Consider the following 12508-nt stretch of genomic DNA (forward strand, 5'->3'; position numbering starts at 1 on the left):
GATGAAAGAGAAAAACCTACAACCAAGATTACTGTACCCAGCAAGGATCTCATTCAGATTCAATGGAGAAGTCAAAAGCTTTTCAGACAAGCAAAAGCTAAGAGAATTCAGCACCACCAAACCAGCTTTACAACAAATGCTAAAGAAACTTCTCTAGGAGGGAAACACAAGAGAATAAAAAGACCCAGAAAAACAAACCCAAAACAATTAAGAAAATGTTATAGGAACATACATCTCGAAAATAACCTTGAATGTAAACGGACCAAAAGACACAACCAAAAGACACAGACTGGCTGAATGGATACAAAAACAAGACCCATATATATGCTATCTACAAGAGACCCACTTCAGATATAGGGACACATACTGATTGACAGTGAAGGGATGGAAAAATATATTCCATGCAAATGGAAATCAAAAGAAAGCTGGAGTAGCAATACACGTATCAGATAAAATAGACTTTAAAGACTGCTACAAGAGATAAGGAGGGACACTCCATAATGATCAAAGGATGAATCCAAGAAGATATCACAATTATAAATGTTTATGCACCCAACATAGAAGTACCTCAATACATAAGGCAAAGCTAACAACCATGAAAGGAGAAATCGACAGTAACACAATAAGAGTAGGGGACGTTAACACCCCACTTACACCAACGGACAGATCATCCAAACAGAAAATAAGTAAGGAAACCTAAGCTTTAAATGACACAATAGACCAGATAGATCAAATTGATATTTATAGAACATTCCACCCAAAAGTGGCAGAATACACTTTTTTCTCAAGTGCACATGGAACATTCTGCAGTATAGATAACATCTTGAGTCACAAATCAAGCCTCAGAAAATTTAAGAAAATTGAAATCGTATCAAGCATCTTTTCTGACCACAACGCTATGAGATTGGCAATCAATTACAGGAAAAAAAACTGTAAAAAACACAAATACATGGAGGCTAAACAGTGTGCTACTAAATAACCAAGAGATCACTGAGGAAATCAAAGAAGAAATTTTAAAAATACATAGAAACAAATGACAATGAAAACATGACAACCCAAAACCTATGGGATGCAGCAAAAGCAGTTCTAAGAATACAAAGGATTACAAGAGACTACTACAAACAACTATATGCCAATAAAATGGACAATCACGAAGAAATGGACAAATTCTTGGAAAGGTACAATTTCCCAAGACTGAACCAGGAAGAATTAGAAAGTATAAACAGACCTATCACAAGTAATGAAATTGAAACCGTAATAAAAATCTTCCAACAAACGAAAGTCCAGGACCAGATGGCTTCACAAGCTAATTTTAACAAACATTTAGAAAAGAGCTAACACTGATCCTTCTCAAACTCTTCCAAAAAACTGCAGAGGAAAAATCACTCCCAAATTCATTCTATGAAGCCACCATCACCCTGATACCAAAACCAGAAAAAGATATCACAAAAAAAGAAAATTAGTCCACTCTCACCACTCTTATACAACATAGTTTTGGAAGTCCTAGCCACAGCAATCAGAGAAGAAAAAGAAATAAAAGGAATCCAAATTGGAAAAGAAGAAGTAAAACTGTCACTGTTTGCCGATGGCATGATACTATACATAGAAACTACTAAAGATGCCACCAGAAAACTACTAGAACTAATCAATGAATTTGGTAAGGTTGCAGGATACAAAATTAATGCACAGGAATCTCTGGCATTCCTATACACCAACAACGAAAAATCAGAAAGAGAAATTAAGGAAACACTCCCATTTACCATTGCAACAAAAAGAATAAAATACCTAAGAATAAACCTGCCTAAGGAGGCAAAAACTTGTACTCAGAAAACTTTAAAACACTGTTGAAAGAAATCAAAGATGACATAAACAGATGGAGAGATATACCATGTTCTTGGATTGGAAGAATCAATATTGTGAAAATGACTATATTACCCAAAGCAATCTACAGATTCAATGCAATCCCTTTCAAACTACCAATGGCTTTCTTCACAGAATTAGAACAAAAAATTTTACAATTCGTATGGAAACACAAAAGACCCCGAATAGCCAAAGCAATCTTGAGAAAGAAAAATGGAGTTGGAGGAATCAGGCTCCCCAACTTCACACGGTACTACAAAGCTACAGTAATCAAGACAGTACTGTCACAAAAACAGAAATATAGATCAATGGTACAGGATAGAATGCCTAGAGATAAACCCCAGGAAAAACACTCTTTGAAAAAGACCACAGCAAGATCTTTTTTGACCCACCTCCTAGAGTAACAGAAATAAAAACAAAAATAAACAAATGGGACTTAATTAAACTTAAAAGCTTTTGCACAGCAAAGGAAACCATAAACAAGACAAAAAGACAACCCTCAGAATGGGAGAAAATATTTGCAAATGAAGCAACAGACAAAGGATTTATCTCCAAAATATACAAACAGCTCATGGAGCTCAATATCAAAAGAACAGGGCTTCCCTGGTGGCACAGTGGTTGAGAATCTGCCTGCCAATGCAGGGGACATGGGTTTGAGCCCTGGTCTGGGAAGATCCCACATGCCGCGGGGCAACTAGGCCCGTGAGCCACCACTACTGAGCCTGCGCATCTGGAGCCTGCGAGCCACAACTACTGAGCCTGTGCACCGCAACGAGAGGCCGCGACAGTGAAAGGCCCACGCACCGCAATGAAGAGTGGCTCCCTCTTGCCGCAACTAGAAAAAGCCCTCGCACAGAAACGAAGACCCAACACAGCCAAAAATAAATAAATAAATATTTTAAAAAACAAATAATCCAGTTAAAAAATGGGCAGAAGACCTAAATAGACATTTCACCAAGGAAGACATACAGATGGCCAAGAGGCACATGAAAGGATGCTCAACATCACTAATTATTAGAGAAATGCAAATCAAAACCACAGTGAAGTATCACCTCATGCCAGTCAGAATGGCCATTATCAAAAAATCTAGGAACAATAAATGCTGGAAAGGGTGTAGTGAAAAGGGAACCCTCTTGCACTGTTGGTGGGAATGTAAATTGACACAGCCACTATGGAGAACAGTATGGCTGTTCCTTAAAAAACTAAAAATAGAACTACCATATGACCCACTGATGAACCTAGTTGCAGGGCAGGAATAAAGAGGTAGACATAGAGAATGGACTTGAGGACACGGGGTGGGAGGGCGAAGCTGGGCGAAGTGAGAGTAGCATGGACATATATACACTACCGAACGTAAAATAGCTAGCTAGTGGGAAGCAGCCGCGTAGCACAGGGAGATCAGCTCAGTGCTTTGTGACCACCTAGAGGGGTGGGATAGGGAGGGTGGGAGGGAGGCTCAAGAGGGAGGGGATATGGGGACATGTGTATGCATATGGCTGATTCGCTTTGTCATGCAACAGAAACAGTCTTGTGAAGCAGCTGTATTCCAATAAAGATCTATTAAAATAAAATAAAATAAACCTAGCCCAAATGTGCATCTGAATCACCTGGGTTTATTTTTTTTGTGAACAAACACAGATAATAAGCCATAATTTGGTATCTGAACCTGGAGAGTCAGCCTGCAGAGCCCACGCTATGAACCACAATGCCTTAGGTGCTTGTCCAAAGACTTGGGTGAATTGACTGGGGATGGCTGGGGAAAATCTTGATTATAATAGATTATGGAATCAGAAGCCAAGAAAATCCTGAAATTTTGAAAAAAATGGGTCAAATTCATTACTTTAAATCATAGCACCGAAAAAAGAGAATACAAGAGAGACAAGTTCCACTCAAGCACATGAAAACTTATCAAAGACTCTCCTGTGTCGTTCCGTTGCTAAAAGGGAGGGTGGCAATTCGTGGACGCTGCAGTGAGAGATGTCAGCTAACAGCTCCTCCGCAGAAGCCTCGCGTCGCAAACTTCACTAAGACTCAGCCACCTCTGCGGGGCTCCAACTCCTCGAGCTCTGCTGGCAGAGAAGCTGCAGGCAGATTCCGGCACCTGGAAGCCGGGGCCCTGCTGAGGGAATAATGCTGCTCAAAAGCCGTCTCTGGCAAGGGTGGAGCACAGCTCCCCAGAGGCCTTCTCTGACTACACCTTCTCCACTTTACATTAGGGAGTCCTGGGCGTTTTCAGGGACTGGGGACGCCCCTCTCCACAGGGTGGCGCCGCCTGGCATACGCAGCGCCCTTCTGGGCTTTTGCGGCCTAGAACCAGGAGTGGGACGCACACTCAGTACAGGCTAGTGGGGAGGGCAGGGATGAGTTGAGTACCTTCCAGGAGCCTCAGAGGCTGCGCCCTCTCGGCCTCCGACGAGTCCGCCCTCCTCCAGAAGGCAAGAGACCTGGAAATAAACCGGAGCATGGTCCTGTCGTCAGGGCGGCCTGGGCTCAGCGTGCAACTGGCATGAGGCTTGCTTCTGTCTAAGCCTCTGCCTACCAGCCGCACTCTAATCACAGAAGCTGCCCAGGGGCCGCGCCTGCCCCTCGGCACCGCCCAACTTCTAGTCAGAGGCCCTCACACAAGACTTGGCCTAGGCTGCTACAGCAGACCTTAACCTGTTTCGGTTGCCCACCCTCCAGCCAATGGGCGCGTACTGCGCTGGGTGGAGGCCACTGAGATGCAGCCGGCTGGTGGGCGGGACCTCGTGGCTCCTCCCACCACAGGCGAGGGTGGAAATATGGTGGCCAGCTCGCAAGCTGTTCCCGTCTAATCCCTTTTTGCACCTCTTAGGGTAGAGGGTCTCGCTTGCGGGCTTCTGCAGGGAGGGCCTGGTGCCTGTCTTGGAAGACGGCACAGCAACTTGCGCCGAGGATGGAGGCGGGCTCCCAGGTGTCGAGCCCCACCCCTCACGGCCTGGGTTCTTTCCTTTTGCCTCAGGGAGCCCTCCAACCACCCACACCCCAACCTGCTCACTCCTACACCCGCTCCACAGAGGGTTCAGTGGTCAGCTCTCAGCAGCAGCTTTCTGTTCAGTGTTAAACAATACCATCGATATTGTGGAAAAGGCAAACTTTCACATCTACTTGGGCCTCAAAACACAGGTTGTGCTCCTCTGCTTGGCAGCTGGGGCCAACTGCGGCTTTATAGCGAAGCACTCATGGTGCTGAAAGACACTTCTTTTTTTTTTTTTTTTTTTTTTGCGGTACGCGGGCCTCTCACTGTTGCGGCCTCTCCCGTTGCGGAGCACAGGCTCCGGACGCGCAGGCTCAGCGGCCATGGCTCACAGGCCCAGCCGCTCCGCGGCATGCGGGATCCTCCCGGACCGGGGCACGAACCCGCGTCCCCTGCATCGGCAGACGGAGTCTCAACCACTGCGCCACCAGAGAAGCCCTGAAAGACACTTTTTAAGTGTGCTCTGGAGATGAAGACGGCTAGGTGAGGAGGATTAGATGATGTAGCACCATGCGGGAGTTTGCATTGCACCGCTACTAGTAAGCGGGACAGGGGTGGGGAACCATGCAGACATGGTCACATTAAGAATATTAAATGAGGATTTGGATTGTCTTCAATGAACCACTTACCAAAAAAATCTGTTTCTAAAACATCACGTAGCTTTAAGAATCCCCATGTCCAGAGATTAGGTTTGACATAAATACACTACCACGTGTAAAATAGCTAACTAGTGGGAATCTGCTGTAGAGCACAGGGAGCTCAGCTCGGTGCTCTGTGATGACCTAGATGGGGTGGGGTGGGAGGGAGGTCCAAGAGGGAGGGGATATAGGTATACATATAGCTGATTCACTTCACTGTATAGCAGAAACTAACACACCATTGTAGAGCAATTTTACTCCAATAAAATAAATAAATAAAATAGATAACTAATGGAACCTACTGTATAGCACAGGGAATTCTACTCAATGCTCTGTGGTGACCTAAATGGGAAGGAGATCAAAAAAAGAGGAGATATATGTGTACGTATAACTGATTCACTTTGCTGTGCGGTAGAAACGATAACACAACATTGTAAAGCAACTATACTCCAATAAAAATTAATAAAAAAAGAAAAGAAACAACACACACACACACACACACACACAAAAGAATCCCCATGTCCAGGTCACAGCTAGAGGCCATGTATAGCAGAAACTAACACACCATTGTAGAGCAATTTTACTCCAATAAAATAAATAAATAAAATAGATAACTAATGGAACCTACTGTATAGCACAGGGAATTCTACTCAATGCTCTGTGGTGACCTAAATGGGAAGGAGATCAAAAAAAGAGGAGATATATGTGTACGTATAACTGATTCACTTTGCTGTGCGGTAGAAACGATAACACAACATTGTAAAGCAACTATACTCCAATAAAAATTAATAAAAAAAGAAAAGAAACAACACACACACACACACACACACACAAAAGAATCCCCATGTCCAGGTCACAGCTAGAGGCCATGTACATGAGAATGTCTGGAACAAGATCCAGGTGTCTCCAAGGTGCCCCCAAGACTGTGAAAAACTGTTAGAGGCAGGGTATCCACTTCCCAAAGCCCACCAATAGATAATTTAGTGGGTATTATTCGTTCGACATGATGTTGGCCAGTCAAGGGCTCCCCATGGTCTTGAGATCTAAGACAGAGACCTGAATCAGCCTCCCTGCCCCTTTTTATTACCTGTGTTCATCCTGCATTCCAGGCTGCTGCCTAGGACTAGGGCTTTCCTTCTGCACCTTGAGCCCACACCCCTAGTGCCCTGAATTGCTTCCCCCATACCCACTGTCTGGCACAACCTAGGCCCTTCTTCCAGGAAGCTCTGGCCAGCCAAGTGCTCTGGATCCTAGGAGGTATCTTCTAGTGAAGGAGAGGTAGAAGCATTTACCCATCCGTGATAGCCCTTTCTGAAGCCCAGGCCCTGCAGTCTCAGTCCCCACCTGCCATCCCTCCCTTGTCATCAATGTCTTCCCAGTCTCAGGTGATCCCAACTTCTCAGCTCTCCTGGGCCGTTGGTTGCCAGAGTCCCTCACTTCTAGTACCTTCCTCTGGACTGCCCTCACTGCCCACAGCCCCTTGGCCCTCTCAGATACATCACTCAGAAACCTCCTCAGCCTGCTCTCTGTGGACCCGCTGTGCCTCATCAAGCCACCAAATCCCTTAAAAGCCCTCTCTTTCTGGCTCTGATACAATCACATCTGCTATTTTTGTCAATATCTTTAAAGCTGCTGCAGGCTGGACCTGTCACTACCTAGTTCTGACAAGCCCCAGAAATAGCCCCAGACTCCCAGGTGGGTGGCATTGCACACTATCTCCATATGCAACCTGCCCTGGACCCTGGGCAGCTTAATATCCATGGTATCTAGTGGCTGTCCAGCTGTTCCTTCCCCATTTATCAAGTTGAGGAATTTCCTTTCTACTCTCAGTTTTCTGAGTGACTTTATCATGAAAGGTTGTTGGATTATGTCAAATGCTTTTTCTATTGAGATGATCATGTGATTTTTGCCTTTATCCTATTAATATGGTGTACGGCATTGATCGATTTTCATGTTTAACCAACCTTGTGTTCCTGGGATAAATCCCACTTGGTCATTGTTATTGGCTGAATTGTGTCCTCCTGAAATTTGTATGCCAAAATCCCCAGACCTCAGAATGTGACTGAATTTAGAGATAGGGTTTGTAAAGGGGTAATTAGTTAAAAGGAGGTCATTAGGATGGCCCTGATTCAATATCAGTACTGTCCTCATAAGAGGAAATTTTGACACTGATACAGATAGAGGGAAGGCCAGGTTAAGACACAAGGAGAAAATAACCATCTGCAAGCCAAGGAGAGAGGGCTTAGAAAAAAATCAACCTTGCTGACACCTTGCTCTTAGACTTCTTAGCCTCTAGAATTGGGAGAAAATAAATTTCTGTTGTTTAAGCCACCCAGTCTGTGATACTTTGTTATGGCAGTCCTAGCCAACTATTGGTAATATAGTCATTGTATACAGTCCTTTTATATGTTGCTGGATTGATTTGAGGATTTTTGCCTCTATATTCATAAGGGATATTGGTCTGTAGTTATTTATTTTTTTCTTGTGATATTTCTGTCTAGTTTTTGTATCAGGGTAATACTACTCTCATAGAAGGAGTTTGGAAGTATTTTTCTGCTTTTCTGGAAGAGTTTGAGAAGGATTGGTATTCATTCCTCTTTAAATGATTGGTAAAATCAACAGTGAATCAATCTAGACCTGGGCTTGTGTGTGTGTGTGTGTGTGTGTGTGTGTGTGTGTGTGTGTGTATGTGTGAAGTGTTTTACTTACTAATTCAATTTCTTTATTATAGGTCTATTCAGATTTTCTATTTCTTTTCTTTTAAAGGATTTTGGGTTTTATTTTTATAACAACTTTATTGAGATGTAATTCACATACCATAGTATTGACCTATTTAAAGCATACAATTCAATGTCTATCTCTTTTTCAGTTAGTTTTGATTGTTTTTGTCTTTCTAGGTCATCTAGGTCATTTACATTTTTAGCATACAATTGTTTATATCATTCTCTTTTAGTCCTTTTTATAGACAGGGATGTCCTCTCTTTCATTCCTGATTTTAGCAATTTGAGTCTTTTCTCTTTTTCCTTGGTCGGTCTACCTAAAGGTTTGTTGGTTTTCCTGAACATTTCAAGGAACAAACTGCTGGTTTCATTGCTTTTCTCCCTTGCTTTTCTATTCTCAATTTCATTTATTTCTGCTCTGATCTTTATAATTTCTTTCCTTCTGCTTGCTTTGGGTTTAGATCACTCTTCTTTTTCTAGAGTCCTAAGACAGAAGGTTAGATTACTGATATGATATCTTTGTCCTTACTCTGCAATTCGTAAATTGATTGTCACCTAATTCTCTTTAGTTGCTCTCACAGTAAGGCCCAAGACCCCAGTGGGCCCTGGGGTTGGTGACTTCATCTTGGGCCCCTTACACTGGGTCAGCTGCCAGGGTGCCCAGGCATACCATAGGTGCTCAGAGCCACCAGCACTCTGAAAGTCTCCTGTGAACATACCCTGCCTTGAATTTTTTATTCATTCTTCATTATTCGTTTGATGTCTCTTTCCTCCAGACACTGAGTCTCATTTCTCCATATTTCTTAATATAGTGCCTGGGACTCTGGCATAAGCCCTCACCAATTTTTATTGACTGACTGACTGACAAACTGACCAGTGGACTCTTCATGGTATATGGTAACTACCTATTCCCTTGGCCGTATCCCTCTCATTAGAAGTTCAATGAAGGCAGGACCTTGTCTGCCTTGCTCCCTGAATCAGTCAAGCACGGTCAGTTAAAAAGAAAGCACTACAGGCATTTCAAAAAAGAGAGAATCTAATGCTGGAATTAAATGCTGACTAATCTGTTTAAGATCCGGAGGAGCAAAGGTCAAGGGTTATGGGTACCACTAAGGAATCAGGACAGTGCAGGAAGCTGTACCAAAGTCAGAGAGCTTCCCTGATGCCCCAGGGCTGGAGACTGCCAGGTGAGTGCGCAGTCCAAGAAAGCTGCAGGAACCGCCACCCCTTAAACCTGCCACCGCCAGTACCAGAGAAAGAATGCATCCCTTCTGGCCTCCACATCTTGCAGCAGTGCCTCTCAGAGAAGACTCTGATTGGAACCTTGCCTGCAAGTGGTTGTGGGCATGAGAATGGGACCAAATGCAAACAAAACCCAGAAGTAATGAAGAGAGTGTGTGTGTGTGTGTGTGTGTGTGTGTGTGTGTGTGTGTGTGGTCCTATGGGCACGTACATTTTAGGAATGGCCAATACCTGTCTTTTACACTCTGACTCCCTTTATGGATCCCAATGGTAATTTATCATGGACTTCTTTCTTAATCATTACTACCTTTTATTGAGTGCTTACACCATTATTCCAGCCAGTTACTCTGCCAAATGCTTTCCACTTATATGTTCATTTAATTAATATTTGTTGAGTGCTATGAACCAGATACTTTTCTGAGCACTTGGAATAAATCAGTGAACAAAGAGACCAAAAACTTGGTCCTTGTAGAACTAACCTCATGGGTGGGAGAAGAGTAGATGACAAAAACAAAAAACAAGTAAAACATATGGTATGTTGGAAAGTAATAAGTGCCATGGAAAAAATGTATCAGGACAAGGAAGTTCTGGAGTGCTGGGGAGGAGTGACGAGTTGTATTTTAGAATAGGGTAATCAGGGTAAGCTTCATTAGGAAAATAATAGTTGAGCAAGGACTTGAAGGAAGTTAGGGAGACAACAAGGTAGATATTTGGAGTAAGAGCTATCCAGGGTGAAGCTTTGAAGGCATCCCCTTTAAGATCAAGATAAAGACAAAGAGGGCTTCCCTGGTGGCGCAGTGGTTGAGAGTCCGCCTGCCGATGCAGGGGACACGGGTTCGTGCCCCGGTCCGGGAGGATCCCACATCCCACATGCCGCAGAGCAGCTGGGCCCGTGAGCCATGGCCGCTGAGCCTGCGCGTCCGGAGCCTGTGCTCCGCAACGGGAGAGGCCCGCGTACCGGGAAAAAAAAAAAAAAAAAAGATAAAGACAAAGGAAGCTCCCGAGACTAAACGTTTTAACGAGGTTTATAATGCAGCAAAAATTAATATAAGGCTTGGAAAGGAAGATACAAAATGGTCATTCTTTACAGATGATAGGATTTTCTACTTAGAGAGCACAAAGAATCAGATATTAATCATTGGAATTAATAGGAGAGTTTAGCAAGGGTGCTAGATGTTAAGTCAATGTAAAAATCAATTTTATTTCTACCAAAGAGTCCAATAAAAAAGTAGACAGAACATATGAAAGAAGAAGTTCGTAGAGGAGGAAACCAAATTGCCAGTAGACATTGACAAGATACTCAGCCTCATCGGTAACTGAAGAAATGTAGATTAAACACACAATGACAAGTCAATTCACATGTCTCAGATTGGCACACATTTTAACCTGGTTATATCAAGAATAGGAGAGGACATGCTGGTACAGCTCTTAACCCCCGATGGAAGGCATATCATTGCTGCAGGCACTTTGGAAAACAAATTAGAATTAGCTGCTAAGTGTTGAAGATGCACACACATTTTGACTCTGGATTCCACTCCTCAGTGTGAACCATAAAGAAACTCTTGCCCATGTGTATCAGCAGACAAGTAGAAGCATGTTTCACATCAGCACTATTTGTACTAGCAAAACACTAGAAATAACCCATATGCCCATCAACAAGCCCCTAGAAGAGTGCCTGGCACATAGTAGGCACCCAATAACTCTAGGAAGAGGAGCTGCATAGATACATAAACTCTGAATGATTCATAAAATGGCATGCTACTTAACCTTCTACTCAAAGTGTGCTTCCAGGACCACAGGGTTTATTCGTGCCTTCCTGTTTACCTGTAACTTCTTTTTCCAACAGTGAAAAACCTGGCTTCCAATGTCCCGTGCAGGTACTTGCATTTGACCAAAATGGTGTTTTGTATAGGTCTCATCCTCTTTCTTACCTTTTTTCATTTGCACTTTGTCAAGAGCCACCTATGCTGCTGTGTGTACATCTAGTCTCTTATTTCCAACTACAGCATATTATTTCATCATGTGCATCCCCCTATCTTACTGACCTGCATCTTTCTTTGCAGAAAAAAAATGTTACCTCCAAAAAGAGCTTAAGCAAAGACCTCATTAACCGTCACTAGGGAGAATCAACTTCAATGCCTTTGCAGTTGCTGTTTCCTCAGCTTGGAATGCTCTTCCTCTAGCTTTTCCACGGCTATTTCCTTCCCGCAGTCCCTCGGATTTCAGCTCAGATGTAACCTTAGAGTTGTTTTCCCTGACCGGATTCTGTAAGAGTTCTTCAACCATGAAACATTCTATCATACACTCAAATACTGCTCTATTCTCTTTATGTCCCTGGTCACTAGCTGGAAAATCTTATTTATTGATTTATTTACAAATGTATTGCCTGTCTCCCTCCACTTGAATATCAGCTTCTTTTTAAATTTCATTCTGATATTTTTTAATGCTCAAGATTCCAGAAAATGCTGAGTTTCCAAAAAATAGGGTTACTCTCAGGGCTGTCACATGTGGCTCCTTGGGTTGTGTGCTGCATATTTACATCTTATTCCGTTGTGACCAAATAGGCTTCCAGGAGAAAGTTGCTAGAAGGCCTGGAGACATGGGCTTTTGACTGGTCCTTCAGGAACAGCTCTCAGAGTCACACCTCCCAACCTGCCCACCTTGGAAGCTGTCTGCTCTGTCACAATCAGGAAGGTGGGGAATCCGCTGGATTTGTTGACTGGAACTTTCATCTCAGGGTCAGGAAGCTGTTGCTTGCCACCACCACATCTGCCTCTCAGCTTCCTCGAAGCTAGTGGCTGGTCCCTAGAAACTTCTACAGAAAAACCAATATCTCCATGACGACACTTGCCGGCATAAAAAAAGAATGTCAACTTCTTGAGGGCAAGGATGGTGTTGGTGTTGTTCTCTGCTGTGCTTCTAGCACCTAGAACAATGCCTGGCAGATAAACAGTGCTCAATAAATACTTGAAGAATAGTTGAGGGCTTCCCTGGTGGTGCAGTGGTTGAGAGTCTGCCTGCCGATGCAGGGGACACGGGTTCGTGCCCCAGAT

At 43.5% G+C, this 12508-nt stretch overlaps 1 protein-coding gene across 1 annotated transcript in view; it reads right to left on the minus strand.

Annotated features, from left to right (window-relative positions):
* CT55 (cancer/testis antigen 55) overlaps positions 1-4324 on the minus strand; it is a 24739-nt gene extending 20415 nt beyond the window's left edge. Inside the window, exon 1 of the mRNA XM_024128076.2 lies at positions 4234-4324. Within this exon, the coding sequence (XP_023983844.2) occupies positions 4234-4324 (91 nt within the window). The remainder of the gene's footprint in view (positions 1-4233) is intronic.
* Between the last annotated feature and the right edge of the window lie 8184 nt (positions 4325-12508).

This window comes from Physeter macrocephalus, chromosome 21 (assembly GCF_002837175.3).
Source record: "Physeter macrocephalus isolate SW-GA chromosome 21, ASM283717v5, whole genome shotgun sequence".
Classification (NCBI taxonomy): domain Eukaryota; kingdom Metazoa; phylum Chordata; class Mammalia; order Artiodactyla; family Physeteridae; genus Physeter; species Physeter macrocephalus.